The sequence below is a fragment of the Centruroides vittatus genome, unplaced genomic scaffold (assembly GCF_030686945.1).
Source record: "Centruroides vittatus isolate TY-2023 unplaced genomic scaffold, ASM3068694v2 contig_18, whole genome shotgun sequence".
Taxonomy (NCBI): domain Eukaryota; kingdom Metazoa; phylum Arthropoda; class Arachnida; order Scorpiones; family Buthidae; genus Centruroides; species Centruroides vittatus.
Genome location: NW_027121101.1, coordinates 7,970,897 through 7,988,788, shown reverse-complemented (window position 1 = coordinate 7,988,788; position 17,892 = coordinate 7,970,897). Strand labels below are relative to the sequence as shown.

At 30.2% G+C, this 17,892-nt stretch overlaps 1 protein-coding gene across 2 annotated transcripts in view; it reads left to right on the top strand.

Moving 5' to 3' along the window:
- The window catches only part of LOC136969652 (uncharacterized), a 77,030-nt gene extending 63,775 nt beyond the window's left edge, over positions 1–13,255 (top strand). For both annotated transcript variants that reach the window (XM_067263935.1, XM_067263936.1), the window contains exons 8-9: positions 206–410; positions 11,249–13,255. In XM_067263935.1, coding sequence (XP_067120036.1) covers positions 206–410; positions 11,249–11,507 — 464 coding nt within the window. In that variant the 3' untranslated portion in view covers positions 11,508–13,255. The remainder of the gene's footprint in view (positions 1–205; positions 411–11,248) is intronic.
- Positions 13,256–17,892: the final 4,637 nt, after the last annotated feature.

The window sequence follows — 17,892 nt, the reverse complement described above, 5'->3', positions numbered from 1 at the left end:
AGTGACACTTCCTGTTGTATATGTTAAATAAATAAATATTTTGTTTTGGAGTGCATCATCAGTATAAACTACAGTTACATGTATATTTGATATATTCATAATAATGACACTTAATATTTAATTTTATTAGCAAAGATATCATATTCTTTGTAGTAATCTATTTTAGTAAAAATGGAATTTATCAAGCATTATTTTTTATTATTAGGTATAAAACCATTTACATGTGCTGTATGTGGTGCAACATTTACAAGGCAGCATAGTTTAAATTACCACATGCTCATACATAACAACAAAAGCAGATTTGCTTGTAGTGACTGTGGACGAAATTTTCGCCATCCAAGTCATTATAAAGAACATTTGCGACGACATACAGGAGAAACTCCTTATGAATGTAGTGACTGTACATTGAGGTAACTTTTTTATTTCTGATGTATTAATACATTAGATAAGATTAAATTCTAAATTTACATATCTAATTTAAAATAGTAAATAGAATTATAGACTTTATAGATTGTAATTAGATATCCTATTAATGCCTGTAAAATTAGTAATAATCAGATTATTTATAAATGGAATAATTGAAATTTTTGAAATCTCCTTTAATTGAAAAAGCAGTGTTTTAATAATTTATATGCTAGATATGATTGTTTTTATATTCAGATTTATAAGATTTCTGTCACCACAGTACAGGTATATCTCATCTTATGTCGGTAATTGGTTCCAGGAGAGGCAACTTAAATTGAATTTACTTGTCTCCGAATTTGCTTGTTACTAGGCTAAACTACAAATAACCATTCTCAGTTCTGTATTTTGTTTATAAATGCATTTTTAATAATATATGGTTAATAAGAATCTATTTTAAGCTTACAAACAAATAAATTTTAGTTTTTAATATAGTACAGAAAAAAGTAATCTAAATTTACAAATACATGTACAGTACATATACATACTTGTAAATGTACTGTACATGTTTAGAATTTGTGAATGTGGTTTGCTCTAAGACATAAAATAAAATGATTTTGTAAGGTTAAATAACAAATACAGTTATTAAAATTATTTTGCAATAGTAAAAAAAACTAATTTATGTTAAATTTACCAATATTTACATTCAATTTGTTTATTTACATTGCAAACATAGATGGCTGTGGATTGTCGACATCAACAGCTGATTCTGATATTTCGATTCTGATTCTGAGTATTTTAATATGATTTTATATACAATCAAACCTGTTTTTATGCGCTCTTTTTATGTGCGATTTTTTTTTAATGCAAATTTTTAATTTGTGCGGTATAGTTGGCGACTAGTCTCGTGCGATTCGTCATGTCTCACGTTGACTTATTATAGCTAAATAAACTTATTATAGCATAAATGCACTTATTATAGTAATATTATTGCATGAATATGCAAAAAATGAAATTATTTACTTTTTAAGTCAACAAAACACCACCTGGACAAAAATATGTAAAACAGACGATAGACCAGACGATGCAGTCAAGTGCTGACATCTGTTGTCAATAAATTGTATTTCGTACGGTTTTGAGTTATTTTCTATGTGAGACTTTTTTTATGCGGTCCCTGTTGACCGCATTAAAAAAAATATTTTTTTAATTGTGTTGCGAAAACTATTTTTTATAGCCCCTCGTGAAGTTTCGTGCAATTTTTTTTAATGCGGTCCCTATCCCCCGCATAAAAACAGGTTTGACTGTACTTTTATTTTTATTTATTGTACAGTAACATGATTTTATGTGCTTTTAATGCTTTTCTAGTGATATTACGACTTCAATATTTGTGACGGATAGACGTAAAGTCAAATAAAATGACTTAAACTTAATTTTTATTTTTCCATATATTTTTTTTTTACAAACAACGTATAATCAAGAATGACTTAACTTGAAACGACATAACCCAAGGTATACCTGTATAGCCAAACAACAAATATAAATTTTATATTTCTATTGTAAGATATATAATGCTGGAAATAAAATATTTTTTTTCATTTTTATATTTGCCACAATAAATTAAAACCTTATACAAGTTCAAAACATTAAAGTAACAATCTGACAAAGTTACATATTTAACTGACTGGTTTTACATAAGCAAAGCAAAAACCTCTTCTGATGCTTCTTTAGGTATCTAGAGAGTGATGTAGATGCTTCTCTGTAAAAATTGTTACTTTGTTCAGGATTTTGAACATTTTGAAAGTTTTTTTATTCTCAAGTAAACCCTAAATGATTTTAATCCTAAAAACTGTTTTAATTTAGACATACAAAATACATTGAGTTTATGAAGTTACATTGGAATGAAAATAAAATTACATGCATAAAAATTTGACTCTGTAAAGGTCAAAGTTTAAATTATTAAGAATCAACTGTGAAATACTTTTTCAGTAATTTTGTATGAAATTGTATAAAATAAATTTTATAGAATTTCATACAAAATTTATTGTATAGAATTTTTTTTTTATTCTCATATGTTCTAAATTTTAAAAGCTTTTGTATTTTGAAGTTTAAAAAAATTGTTTTATGTTATTTTTGTTTAAAGAAGTAGTTGCTATACTTTCCATCAAAAATACTTGTAAATGTAATTTTAACTTTTATATAAAACTTGGTTGTCTACGGTTTGTTGTCTATACATTTCAATATATGTGGCATGTACCGAAAGTCATGAGCTGTATGCAATTACTCACCAGCAATTGGAGTGTGATTCAAACCAAGTAAGTGAAAGTTACTGCTATTTGTTGGAAATGTTGGAACTATGTGCACTTTTACCTTTATTGCTCTAGATCAAGGGTGGCAAACCTATGGCATGCATGCACAAAGTGGCATATAAAGAGAAGTCATCTGGCACATAATGTATCGTATGATTTTGATTTATCGTTTGCTTTTTTCAGTCATCCTTTTGGTTTATCATCTGATCATCCTTTTTTCAATCAGCTTTTTTATATTTATTTTAATTAAAGCATATTTGTTTAATTTATTTAAATATTATTATTTAATGTCTAAAACTTTGGCATGCATAAACATCTTTAAAGCTAAGTATGCTTACTATATGGCATACAGGCTCAAAAAGTTTGCCACCCCTGCTCTAGATAGTAGGAAAATGGCTTCTGTAAATGTTTCATTTTGTCAACTCATCATTGCTGAATTCCTTGCTAGTGAGAATATCGCCATTTCAGAAATTTGTTAGTATTTACAGAACTTTTATGGGGACACGCATGGATCTCAGTACAGTAAAAATGTGGATGAAACATTTTAAAGAAAAAAAAAATAGACATTGCTGATAAGCCCTGGAATGGCTGATCAAGAACAGCTGACATGAAAACATAGACATGGTTGATGAACTTGTCTGAGAGGTCAGGAGGACAACTGTTAGGGAAATTGTACATCATTTGAATGTAGGACACAATGCTGTACAGAAAATAATAATGTCTCTTGGCTATCACAAGGTTTGTTCAAGATGGGTGCCATGGGCTTCTGACAAATGACCACAAATGTGTTTGACGACATGCTCAGAGTTACTGGCACACTATCAAACTGATGGTGAGAATTTTATTAACAGTATTGTGACAGGAGACAGGGCATGGTTCCACCACTTCAACCCAGAAACAAAGCAGCAGAGTATGGAATGGCAACACACCTAGGCCAAAAAACAAAAAGCAATTTCACTGGAAAAGTTAGGGACACCTTATACTAGGACAGAGTTATGCACATTTATCAGTTTTCTTCCAAGAAGTGAAACCATCAGTGCTTCATAGTATGTATAAACATTGCAGAAATTGCAATGAGCAGCATCCACACAAACACTATAATTTTGCAACAAGACAATGCTTGTTCCCATATGGTTGGTCAGACACAAAATACAATTGAAATGATGGACTAGGAGTTGCTGCCACATCCTCCCTACAGCCTTGACCTAGCACCATCAGACTATCATTTGTTTGCTTCATTGAAGGTCAGCATGCAAAATACAAAGTTTGACAGCAGTGACCATAGCAAGTTTCACAGGTTGTGCCAGAATGGATTTCTACAGGAATGGGATTTTGAAGCTGCCAATTCAGTGGAAAAAATGTGTTGATTATTATGGCAGATATGTTCAATGTATGTTTACCACAAGAAATATTAATTAAAGTTGTTATTGAATTCATGCAATATAGTTTGGCTATGACTTTTGGAATGTGCTACATATTTTGAATATTAACACCAAAAGCCACTTCTTGTTATACAGTGCTTTAATTCAGAATGATACATTAGTTTGTATAAAATTTATTTCAGATGAATGTTTATTATTTGTTAAAATAATTTCAGGTAAATAATTTAGTATCTACATCTTATATGATAAATATCTTTATCATATATATATACTATTAGAAAATATTAAATAATTTTACAAATCAAATGTATGAATTATATACAGTAGCCCTCCTATAACGCGGTAGATACATTCCATGTCATATGAATTCCATGTTGTACAAGTCACTTAAATACATGAGCCAATCACAGCCTGGCCGTGTGCAGTTTAGCAGCTACAGCTGTTTGAAAGGTTTTCTTCCATAAAATTAATTGATTCTAGACTAATTTGATTAAACATTTCCAAAACACGTATATTTTTTTTGGGAATAAGCCATATAAACTATGCTATAAACAAAAAATTGTAGGATTACTTACCAAGTTCGACGATGCCATTGCCTAAGCTTGTTTTTGTTGCGGAGCTGGCTCATCAAATGGCAGGCACTGTGTTTTTTGATAAGTTATTTTTCTGCAAAAAATTCACTGAACTTTGGAGACATCATTAATATAAATATCATTTTTATGGCCGTTGAATAATAAATGGTTTTTAGTAGGTTCGCTGCTCATTTAAACTCAACAGTTTGTGCAATGTCCACTATTGGTCCAGATTTGACTAATCCTGTCATGACATGAGTCAGCGATGACATTTTACCATGTTATACAAGTCTCTTTTAGCATGTTATACGAACACAATCGCAATTTTTTTGCCATGTTATATGAACCCGTGTTATAGAGGGGTCTACTGTATACTGTATTATTGGTCAGATAAATTAATATTGAAATAAAACTTCCTTCGTTGACTGATAAAAGTTCTTACTTACTTTAAGTATCTCAAGTTGAAAGACTGAAATGCCACATTAATTTTTATTTTCCTGGCTGTTATACAGTAGTAGCTAAAAGTAGAGTTACCCTTGACATATTGTTTAAAAATGTGACCTCTGTTTACCACCTACTACATAATAATGTGATAGTTGAAAATACTCAATTGAATCAAACAGATTTTATTTTAAATCTGATTTACAAAAGAAAAAACAAAATTTTTAGAGCTACCAAAGGAAGCATACAAATTAGTTTGCACTGTTGTATGAAACAGAATTCAATCATAATCAGTTGGATGGAGAGTGATATATACGAGGGCTATTTTTTAAATAAGGTCCATTTGTGAATGAGGATGACGTGCGATTGCAGCAGTGTGCATGAGCATCAGCTCCCAGCATGCTTTGCATGCGTTTAGATGTCATATTTGAAATTTCTGACATTTCTGCAAAAAATTTCATAATTATAAGATCCAAACTGGAACAGGTAATACAAACCTTACTTGCTTTTCCAGTAGTTTGGAATAATTCTTCCAAACATTTTTGGCTTTCTTCAGAATTTCTTCTATTTAGAATGTCAATGTTTTAATTTTTAAAGTTTGTTATGGATTCTATGTTTGGAATGTTCTTGGAATGTCTAGTTGCAAGTACAAAATTCATCTTTGCCAATTGAAGAGGCAATACTACTGACTCTGGTTCTCACTGGCATGTCAGTTTCATGCATTTCTTCTTTTAAAAAATAATGGCAGTCAACAGGTAAAAAAATGAAGTCTCTGGTTAAAAAGAGATTTTACATAAAGAATAGATAAAATGTGAAATGTGATTTTGTTTGCAAGACCATTAGAAGACCAATTCATCAATTTTTCTTTAGAAATGAGCCTCCAAGTAAGAATGATGATCCCATTTTAACCAAATGTAAATAAGTCAACTTTGCATCATGTATTTCATCAAAAAAATATTTGAATACAAAACTTCAAGGATCACCTGAATAAATTGCATGGAGAGATCTTTACCTGAGAACAATCTGTCAATATTTTTCTTTTCTCCATAAACCTTCCAAGTAAGTTTGAGAATTTCAATACATCACTTCTAACATCCAAAATTTTTCAATGATGATGACTTTATTCATTTAATTTAGTGTTACAAATGCACTTTGGAACAGTGTCTATTTTCATTCCTCTCTTCAGTGCTAATTCTACATAAAAGTTAGTATATTAAATATCATCATACATTATTCCTATTTTTAAACAATAATGATATCAGTACTTACAGGTTAGAAAAATAGTTTGGACAATTTTTGAATTCAAATACAACCAGAATGCATTCTTTAAAAACTTGTTAAAAGACCACTCCCATATGTATAATGCTAAACAATCACTATGTAAAACAATATTCTTATTTAACTTAATACTTAATTTTTTCAATAGAACCATAATAAAACATAATTACTTCTATTTAATACACTTACTATTTCATACTATTAAAGTTTTATACAGATATTTTAACATTACACCCTCTATTATGTCATACCAAACATTATTGATTTTGTACCTTTTAGATATATTAACCAAATTTTTGTGACAATGTGCAAAGCGCCCCTATGCTTTGGCACCATGGGATCGAAGGGTCGACACTGCGTCGGCAAAGACTGCAATGACTAGTTCATCAGGACTGACACCACTGTGTCTTCTAAGTAGACACAGAAACCTAAGTGGTCGCTAATTTCATATTTTCTCCACACAAGCAGTTGTGTTGTAGGCGTTTGGATCTGATACGAGGATGGTACAGATTGAGGAAGTGCATCAAACAATTCTAACAATAACAAATTTTGTTTATTAAGCTAGTTCTACAAAAAGGTTATCATCTCATAGTAAGGGTTACGTCTGCGATATTAACTAGTTTGCAAGTTGGAAAGAGAGTTCACATATAAGGTTCATAGATACCTGGTAAGGGATCTGAGGCAAATCAAAGGATTGATGGAGTTCATCTTTGGATGGAGGTGTGCACTTTTTCAAGGAGTCACTTTAAAGGAGTTTACTTTATAGAGTTCATTGAGGATCACTAAGGATGGAGGGAGATTACTAAGGTATCCGATTGTTGAGGAAACTCTGACTAGGACAAACTTTCAATGGTGGCGGATTCTCAGAGGAACGAACTGTCTCCTTTTTCAGCGGACAAACTTCTCTCATGGACCAACTGTTGTTGTCATCAGTCATTGCCTTTTATTGGGGGTCCTCTTCTTTTCCCCCTTGCTCTTTTTTGGCAATGTTGCAGCACCTATGTCCAATAGCAGTTTCTTGTCACCAAGTTCCTGGTGACACATTCGATGTACGTACAAAGGGTACTTTTTAAATAAGGTCTGTTTTTTGATAAGAAGAAAAATACTGTAAATATCATTAAAATATATTTTTTCCCATATTCTACATACTTTTATCTACTTTTCTACATAATTTCCAGTTTTGTTCAAACATTTGTCATACCGCTCAAAACTTTTTAAAATTCCGACTTCAAAGAAGCCTGCTGCCAGAAGACATTAGGCCATGCCGCTTGTCTTGTATGACACAGCGGAGTTTTCTCAAGGTCACACAATAAGCATCAGAATTGATTGTTGTGCCTCTTGGCATAAAATCCACTAACAAAGTCCCTTTCCTGTCCCAAAAGACAGTTACCATGATCTTTCGTGCTGACATTGAATAACAGATCGTATCTTACAGTCGACGGGCGACTCAATTTTTCTTAAACATTATAAACTTTTACAGCTCAGCACACATACAGACTATACGGCTGCAAATGCCATCTAAACACGTGCAAAGCATGCTGAAAACAGATGCTTGTGCACACTGCTGTAATCGCGCCTCATTCTCACTCTCATTCACAAATGGACCTTATTTAAAAAATAGCCCTCGTATCATCTTGAAAGGGAAGTGACTCTGCAGAGGGACAAAATCATATCCTTTACAATTTTAACAATCGTGGGAAAAATTATAGTAAATTTTTAATTAAATTTTTAGCTGAAAAAAATTTTTTTCCTCAAATCCGATCTCTCACATTTTCATTTTTAGAATTTTTTTGTTTTTAATTTTGATGTATTTTTTATATTTACATTTATATGTATCGGTTTCTTTATGTAATATTTTAACCTTATTTCTATTGATTTTGCAATTCTTAATCATCGAATGTTCATACCATAGTGATTGATTGTATCTCAGCCTGATTGCCACTTGTGTTCTTTAATTCTTTTAATTCTTTAATACCCAACCTGTTACGTCAATGTAACAAGTAGGATTTTCACATGTACTGCACATTCCAGTCTATATACTACTACTACTTCATCTAAATCTGTGCTATTTTTGGAATTAATGTTAGGACTATAAATAATTTTGGATATTTTATTATTTAAAGACGGAACTAAACGTATATTTTTTAAAAAACTTAGACCTTTTTGCAAAAGTGAAAGAATTTCTTAGAGGTAAGTACTTCTGAGACATCCTTTCTGCCTTAGTGGAGTCTCTCCAGATATTGGTTTAAAATGACATTCTGATAGTACTTTTTGCCTCCCACACCAGTTTGGCAGTTGGGTTGACCACAGAGGTAAATACTACATAAAAGAATTGTGCACATCACATGTTTATTTTATTTTAGAATTAATAAGTTACAACACTATTGCCATTTCAAATAAAATATCTCTTATATTTTAAAGTATGTTTCTTAAATTTATATAATACTGGAAAGTGAGTAATTTAACATAAATAAATTTTATTCAAATATTTTTTATTTCATTATTTTAATAATCTTGGTTAGAAAATGATTGTAGAATTTAATGGTGTGATGTATTGGTCTATTGAACATTATAACTTTTTGTTTAGTTACTTGATAAAATTTAAATACACCAACAACTGTCATAAATGATCAGGCTAAATTTTGGATAAATGATTATAGATTATTCCAGGTAGCGTAACTGGCAACTCATCCGCACAGTAAGCAGGAGTTGTGGTTCGAGTCCCACTTCAGGCTGATTCTTTTCTTTCAGTTTAATCTTAATTAATTAATTAAATATTATAATTATTAATTTTAATAAGAGATGGCACTCAATGCCTAACTTTAGTGCCAAATTTATTTCTAATCTATAATCATTTATCCAAAATTTAGCCTGATCATTTACTGCAGTTGTTGGTGTATTTGCTTATGATATCGGGTTTTGTTTGATGTATGTTTGATAAAATTTATTCAAACAATTAATGATAAATGTTCAAAATATTTACAATAATCAAACATTCTATAATAAATTAATTATACTTTTTAATATGCTCAGTTTAAATTGTATATAATGGAAATTAGATAAATATGTTTTAGAACAAATGAGTTGATTGGACAATGCCAAAAATGCTTATAGTGAGTGTATGCAGGCTCTATGAGACAGGGTGCAGCCAGAATGCTGCCCTAGGGCCCATGGGTTTTAGGGAGGCCTGTCAGAGAGGAAAAAACTTAAAAAATTGTCCATTTATTTTCTGATTATTTTTCCAAATAATGAAATAACTTTGGCCATGGGCTAACATTTATACTAGGTTATTTTTCTACTTTATTCTCATTATCTGTATAAGCAGGGTGTTTGAAAGGTGGCCCAAAATGGTATAGGCACCAACATCTCTCCATTCTCTTGGGAGCCCTGAGTGTGTGTGTTTGAATATTATTATTTATCAGGTCAGTCCATAAGTCCATGTGCATTTTTATGACCTTGAGAAAAATCTTGTTTTGCTGTTAAAAATGTCAGTCTAATGTGATAATTTTTACACTGAAGTGTTAAATTGGATCTCATTCATATAATACTGTTCAGAATTGTGAACATTTCAGTTGTTTATTTTCCTTAAAATGGAAGTAACCGATGAATATAAAAGACATGTTTTATACTTTTTATTTTTAAGTGGTGAGAATGCTAAAAATGCAGCCAAAAAACTAAATACTGTACATAATCAAATTGTAATTAGTGCAAGGACTGCGCAGAAGTGGTTTGAAAGATTTAGAAACAATAATTTTAGTGTGGAGGATAAGGCTCGTACTGGAAGACCCGTTGACTTTGATGATGATGCTCTCTCTGCACTAGTTGAAGCAGAACCATCTTTAACAGTTGATGAAATTGTGGAACATTTAAATTCATCCCAAGGAACTGTTCATAGACATCTACAACAAATCGGAAAAGTTTCAAAGCTAGGAAAATGGATACCACATGAACTGTCAATAGCTAACCAAGAACAACATGTAAACATTTGCACATCTCTTTTATCCCGTATTGCTTTAGAACCTTTTCTTGGTAAGCTGGTTACTGGAGACGAAAAATGGATCCTCTATAATAATGTGACGAGAAAAAGACAATGGATGGATCGCGACAAGCAGCCAAAACCAATTGCAAAAGGTGGGTTGCATTCAAAAAAAATTCTTTTGTCTGTTTGGTGGGATATGTCAGGTGTAATTCACTTTGAGCTGTTAGAACCTAATCAAACAATTACAGCTCAAATGTATTGTGAGCAATTAGAGCGTTTAAATGAAAAATTGAAAAAAAATCGACCGTCGTTAGTGAACAGAAAGCAGGTTCTCTTGCAACATAACAATGCCAGACCATACACTGCAAAAATAACTGTACAGAAACCTGAGAGCTACAACTGGGAAATTTTACCTCATCCACCATATTCGCCAGATATTGCTCCCAGTGATTAGCATCTTTTTTGCAGTTTGCAGAATTTTTTAAAAGGGAAAACTTTTGAGGATGAGAATGTAAAAAAGGCTATTTCTGAATATTTTGATTCAAAACCGAAATCATTTTACGAAGACGGGATTAAAAAGTTACCATCAAGATGGCAAGAAATTGTACAAAATAATGGTGAATACATTATAGATTGAAATAAAATTTAATTAAAATTTTTTGCTGCTTTTTTTGTAGATAAAAATATGCATGAACTTATGGACTGGCCTGATATATTAAAAAATGTGATGAATAAGTACATTATCATATAGTAATGAAATATGTGTGTAAGGTATTTTGAATATGAATTATGTATTTCTGATTAAGTATTTTTTATACTGTTAATTATTATTTCAAAGGTTGTTGATAATTATTACATCATTATAATATATAATTATCATTTCAACAGATTTAAAACAAGAAATACATTTAAGCGACATTTAAAAACAAGACATGGAAAAATATTAACTGCACAAGGTATTGTCAATTTAACTGTAGAAGAATTTTATAAAGTTCGCACAACTCCAAGAAGAAGAATACAAAAATCTCTTCATGTAAGAAAAAAGGATCAAGAAACACAATGGCCTGAAATTTATACTGTGAATGAAGATGATGATGACGACGATGACGACGACGATGAGGAATTGAATGTTAACAAAACACGGTGATATAAAAACATTATAATAAAAGTTCTCAATTGTATAAGCAAAATAAATTGATAAGTTGAGATAGTTATATGCATGACAAATTATGTAACTTTTATAATACAATTATGAAAACTTTCTTTTGTAGCATTGCTGAATTGAGATACATTTTAAATTTTCAGATCATAATTATAAAAATATATAAAATATGCACAACACACGATAAATTTATCAGATTAAGGCAATTTAGTATATTTTGTCCAAATTAAAATTATATATTATTATGTAATCTAATTTTTCATTAAGCTAATTTTTTAATATTTGTTTTATATGCACTCATATAATTTATAGCAATTTCTCTCTCCCTTACACATATATATATAAATAAGTTATACAATTATCTTTAAGAGAGAAGATTGCTTCCTGTAATGTATGTATTTATGTATGTATGTATATAATTTTATATACATATATAAATTTTATATACATATGTATATGTTTGTGTATATGTATGTATATTAAAGAAAATAGCAAGCTGCAAGCTCCATTGTTTCCTCTTTCAAAGAGGAACAATTTCCTCATTTCAAAAGTGATATAATTGTATATAAAGATATTATTGCGGCTATTCTTGTAAACTATATATGTTGTAAATTTTATCATCGTAATTTTGCACATTTTTGCAACTGTTTATACATGGTAGTTGTAAATCATGAGAAATATACTTAAGAGACTCATTTATAAACTTTATTTGAAAAAATATTCCTTCCTTGTAATATATTCATTAAATAGCCAATTGTACAGTGCATTCCAATTAAAACAAAATTACCAAAGGTAGATATTAACTCATAAACTGATTTTGTCCATTTGAAAATAATAAAAATAAATATTATTTAATATAAGGAACCATGAAAGAATATTTTGTATAATATTTTTATACAGTGCATTCATGTGATATAGTGTCATATACAGTGATTAGTTTTTATCTAAATTCATTACAAAATTATTAGATATAAAACAAACCATAAGATTAGAAAATTCAAAAATGCTCAGTGTTTATTATCCAATGGGACAAATATTTAAAATTACACTTAATTCAGAGATTTGAAAAATAATGCAACTTCATTAAATGTAACCAATGAATTTTATGTATATGGAATATGTGTAATTAAATCATTTTGATACAATGCATAAGTTTATTTCTATTTTACAAGAAATGATAAAGTATTTAATGAGGAAGCAAATACAATAAAAAGTTCAAGCATTTGATGCATGTTATTCAGTTTCATAGCTTTTATGAAATGTATTGTTAAAGATTAGTATCCAATATTGTTAAGTTTCAAGTTCTTAATTATGTTAAAAGCAATATAATGAAATAAACTTTAATAGTGTGATTACTTTAAGTTTTAAATATTGTGCCAAGAAATTTAATAAAAAAAAAAATCTGAGCATTTTCTACATCTTGATTTGAATAATAATGAATCTAGAATTTTTTAAAAATTACCACAAATTGGCCTGAATTGAAGAAATTCAGGATTTTTCCAGAATTTTATCATTATATCATTAACTATAATTTAAAAAAAGCTTTTTTGTATCTAAGATTTTCTACTATTAAAATAGCATGTTAAAATATAAATTAATTTCATTTAGCTTCATTTCAATATTAACAATTTTAATATTGTAATATAGAAACAAATTAGCCAATAAGACTTGTATTATTCCTTTGAAAAAAAATTTTTTTAATGTGCAAAAATAAAGCTGGCTGAATTTATTAAATTTTGGTGTATTTTATGAATAGCAATATACGTTTCCAAAAACTTATTTTAATAATTTACATATATATATATTTTATTGCTTTTAATTTTACAATATTAATAGTTTAATTAAAAAGAATTTTTTTATTTCTAAGTTTGAATTTGTAGTTTTAAAACTTTGATTTATAAATAAGTAATAAAAATAGATAAGCTATTTATTAGAAGAAAATTTTAATGTTATGAATTTTATAAATTTATTTATAAGAAAAAATTTTTGAATTTATTTAAAGTATTCAGATTTCTTATACTCTTGCTTGTGAAATGTAAAAACAATTTAATTAAATAAAAGTGAATTGATTATAAATAATCTTAAATTTTATCTAAATTCAAATCAAAACACTTTATTCAAGAATCTATTCATTTTAATATTTGTTTCTTTTTAAGATTTAAAATGTTTCATTTGTTGAATTAAAATCATGAATTAAATTTATTTGATACCTAATAAGTATACATATATATTTATATAATTAGTCAAAATGAAATGAAGACATTCTCACTCATCAAGGTGAGGGAGAGAGATGGTTTAACATACTCTTGAATGAGAATGAAGACAAAGTTGAAGAGACCAAGGGTGCATTTGGAAATTGTAACCAGTGTTAACTGCCAGTAGTTACCAATGCATTTAGAAAATGTGACCTAAATAACTAACTGCATTTAAAAATTACTGTTATGAGTCATAACAGTAATTTTTTAAACATGGTTGGTTATATAGGTCACATTTTCTAAACGTCTTGGCAGTTACCAATAACACCAATCTACTTTTGGGGCACATTTGGAAATTGTATCAAGATTCAGATGAAATTTTAAGGTAAACAATTTAGGTATGATTACAAAATTGTTTTTGGTGACTGCAATGGGAAGGTTATCTGGAAACAAAAGAAGAAGAAAAAGTTTGCTATACATGTTCCTTTAGAGCTGTCTGTTGTAAAAGAAGAAAAAAAAAAACTTACATGAAATTAGAAATGACAGTAATGCTGGATTAATACCATTCTCAATCTCAAAAATTATGACAATTAAAACATATTGATCATATTATAGTAGGTAAAAAACAGTGCATAATCACATCAGATTGTACAGAGAAGCAGACAACTTGATTACAGGAAAGCAAATATCAATCAAGAGAATACCAACCAAATATAAAATAAATAAAAGCCCATAAGAATTAATACTGACAATCTCAAAATGAAAGATAGAACTGATAATACATGAAAGAACTAGATGGAAGAATAGACAGAATTGAAACACAAGAACACAAAAATGTTAATTGTACATGAGATTACTGCTGAATACTTTAAAAAATCATTTAAAAACATTATTGGAAATAGAATCTAAACATGAAGAAAAAGAATGGTAAATGATTGAATGTAAACAAAGTAGAGGAAAGGCAACAAAATTTATTGCATTTGTTATTTCTAGGATAAAGACAGAAGTAATAAAAAAAAGTCTGTAAAAGAGTCCAAGAAACTAATAATGAAAAAGAAAAACTTGGTATGAATGGAAAAGGTGTGAATGTATCATTTATATAATTGTAGCACTTTGTTGAAAATGGGAGAATTAGATCGCCAAAGAATTCACAATGAACAAACTGGGAAATTGTTTTGAAGTTTCTTTCCATTATCTTTCTCAGTGTCAAAAAACTCGTGTTTTAATATTTTTGAACTACATGGAATAGCCATAAATCAATTACAGTTGCTGCTGAAGAAACTCTGTTGAGTTTCTTCAGCAGCAGGTTAGCATTTGGGAATCTGGAAAATGATGTCAAAAAACAAAAATAATAATCAAGTTGATGGGCAACAACGAAGAAAATCCATGGGAATTTTATATGAGAGAACTGGTGACTGTTATGATTCTCCTTATAATAAATGATGTAATTTTTATTTCTAAATAAGTTTTCAAAAGTAAGCCTGGGCTTATTTTTATCGTCAATATTTTGCATTACTGTACTTAACCGCTTGCTACCTAAACGCAATGTTACTTATACAGTCAAACCTGTTTTTATGCGGTCTTTTTTTGTGCGATTTTTTATTTGTGCGGTATAGTTGGCGACTAGTCTCGTGCGATTTGTCATGTCTCACGTTGACTTATTATAGCATAAATGAACTTATTATAGTAATATTATTGCATTAATATGCGAAAAATGAAATAATTTATTTTTTAAGTCAACAAAACACCACCTGGACAAAAATATGTAAAACAGACGATAGACGAGACGATGCAGTCAAGTGCTGACATCTGTTGTCAATAAATTCTACGCGTGTTTTAATTACGTTAATTAAACTTTCAAAGTGCTTTCACATTCCTGGACCATTAAGATAAGATTCATTTCAAAGCGTAAATTGAAGGTAAATGTATTGTATTATTCTTTCTATTTAGATATAAAATTTTAGGATTTTTATTTTGTTTAGACTTAATCCCTGAAAATGAATAAGGGCAAAAACAAAGATAGAGGAAGGTAATTTCCTTAGCGACTAAGACTACGATTTTAAAACGAGTTATTTTTTACGTGATGCTTTTTTGATGCGGTCCCTATCCACCGCATAAAAACAGGTTTGACTGTATTACGGAATTTGATGCCAAATTATGAATGATGGATGGAATGTATGAAAATTTGTTGGAAATAACTGCCATAGACAATAAGGAAACATTTGTGGATCATACGTTTTAAATTTGTGAACAATTATAATATATTTTAAACAGTTGCACAGTACGTGCTATAGCAGTAAGCTGTACATGTTTGGGGAATTAGGAGAAATAAACGATTATAGACAACTCAACTATACCTTAAGTTGCTGAGAAAAATTTATTTAAACGTAACTAACGTTTTCGGCGAATTCGATTAGCCATCCTCAGGTTAAATGAGGCTGGCCGAAGGCTCCATAGTAAAATGGGCGGAAGCAGATATTGTTAAGTCCTTGCACTCCCGACTTTCGCGATAAGTGCAGAAAAGATTGAAATTTATAAGGGCAAGCTATACGTGTATTAATGCAAGGGACGCAGGACTACCATCTGCGCGGAAATACTTAGTTAAAAAGCGTTAAGAACTCCTAACTTGTGCCTTAGTTTTTTACATTTTCGGTATTTTTATACGGTATTATTTCATATGTTTTTTTTTTAACTCTTTCCGCCCTGTGGGCACTAAGAGGGCCTCTTATAGACGGCCCATTATGGGTTCGGCCAGGCCCACAATGGGGCGACCGGGTGGTGAGGGACGGGGCCCGACATATCCGAACGGACCACCCCCGAAAAATTCCTGGGGATTATTCGACCCGTTCGGATTCGATCCCGGGTCCCCCAGAGCGGTAAGCTGCCACCTTGACCGCTCGGCCATCCGGCCGCTTACATGATATGTTATATCTGATTATTATTTTTTTATTTTATACATGTATATACAGTATATATATATGTATATATTTTGTTATAGTTCTTCCGTTAATTTTGTGTATTTGAATTTGTTGTGTTCGTATCTTCCATTATTTTTCTATTTGAATTTATATATTCTATTTTTAGAACTCCGTTATTTTGTTTTCTCTCTTAACCTGAGGACGGCTAATCGAATTCGCCGAAAACGTTAGTTACGTTTAAATAAATTTTTCTCAGCAACTTAAGGTGTAGTTGAGTTACCTATTATTTGAGTGAGTTGGGATAATTGTTAAACTATTATAGATATATTCAAAATAATACTTTTCAAAAGAAAAACTCTTAACTAAACTAATTTGGAAGTTAACAAATATTAATAGGCTACAACTTTAGCGAGCAAATACAAATTGGAATAAAATTTGCTAATTCAAAATCCTATAAAGTTGCATAAAATTAAAAATATGAGATTAAATACGAGAGGTGTATGGAATGTAACTTCTGATCAGGCTCTGGAGGACCTGGGATCGAATCCAGACGGGTAGAAAAATCTCCAGGAATTTTTCGGGGGGGGGTCCGTCCGGATACGTTGGGCCCTGTCCCTCAACACTCGGCCGCGAACCCATAAGGGGCTTGCTATAAAAGGCCCTCTTAGTGCCCACAGGGCGGAAAAATTTTTTCAAAAAACCCATTTTCTAGCACATTTATATTCTAGGATAAGAAGGTCGAAAATTGTTTGTTGCGAGGTAAGATCGTGGTGTTTTGTTTTATTAAATTCGTAAAATATGGAGTGATGATAAACGCTGATGGAAACTGAAATCTTGAAAAAAATTACCACGGGCTGTTCAAAGCAACGAAGCCTACAGAGTGCTGGTGTTGTTACTTCGTAATACTGCTTGAGGAGACCTACTGCTAAACAATTCTAGTGAGGAATATTTCATCATCCACTCTAGAGCTCTCTGACTTCCACCTGCACTTGAAGATATTTTTTGCCAGAGGACAATGAGGAGATGACTACTTAAGCGAGACAAATAGAATTACAATTAGTGGAAATTCTTACATTTTTAAATAGTTAACTTCAATTTCAGTTTTTATTATTGAAATTTATTTGTTACAAATCAAAATTGGCCCGAAACGTTCTTAATAGAAATGTATTCAATGTTACATTTTACACGTGAAAGATGTTATAACGAAATAAAATTTCTCATTATAGATATTATGTACGGAACAGTAACTTCAGTTTA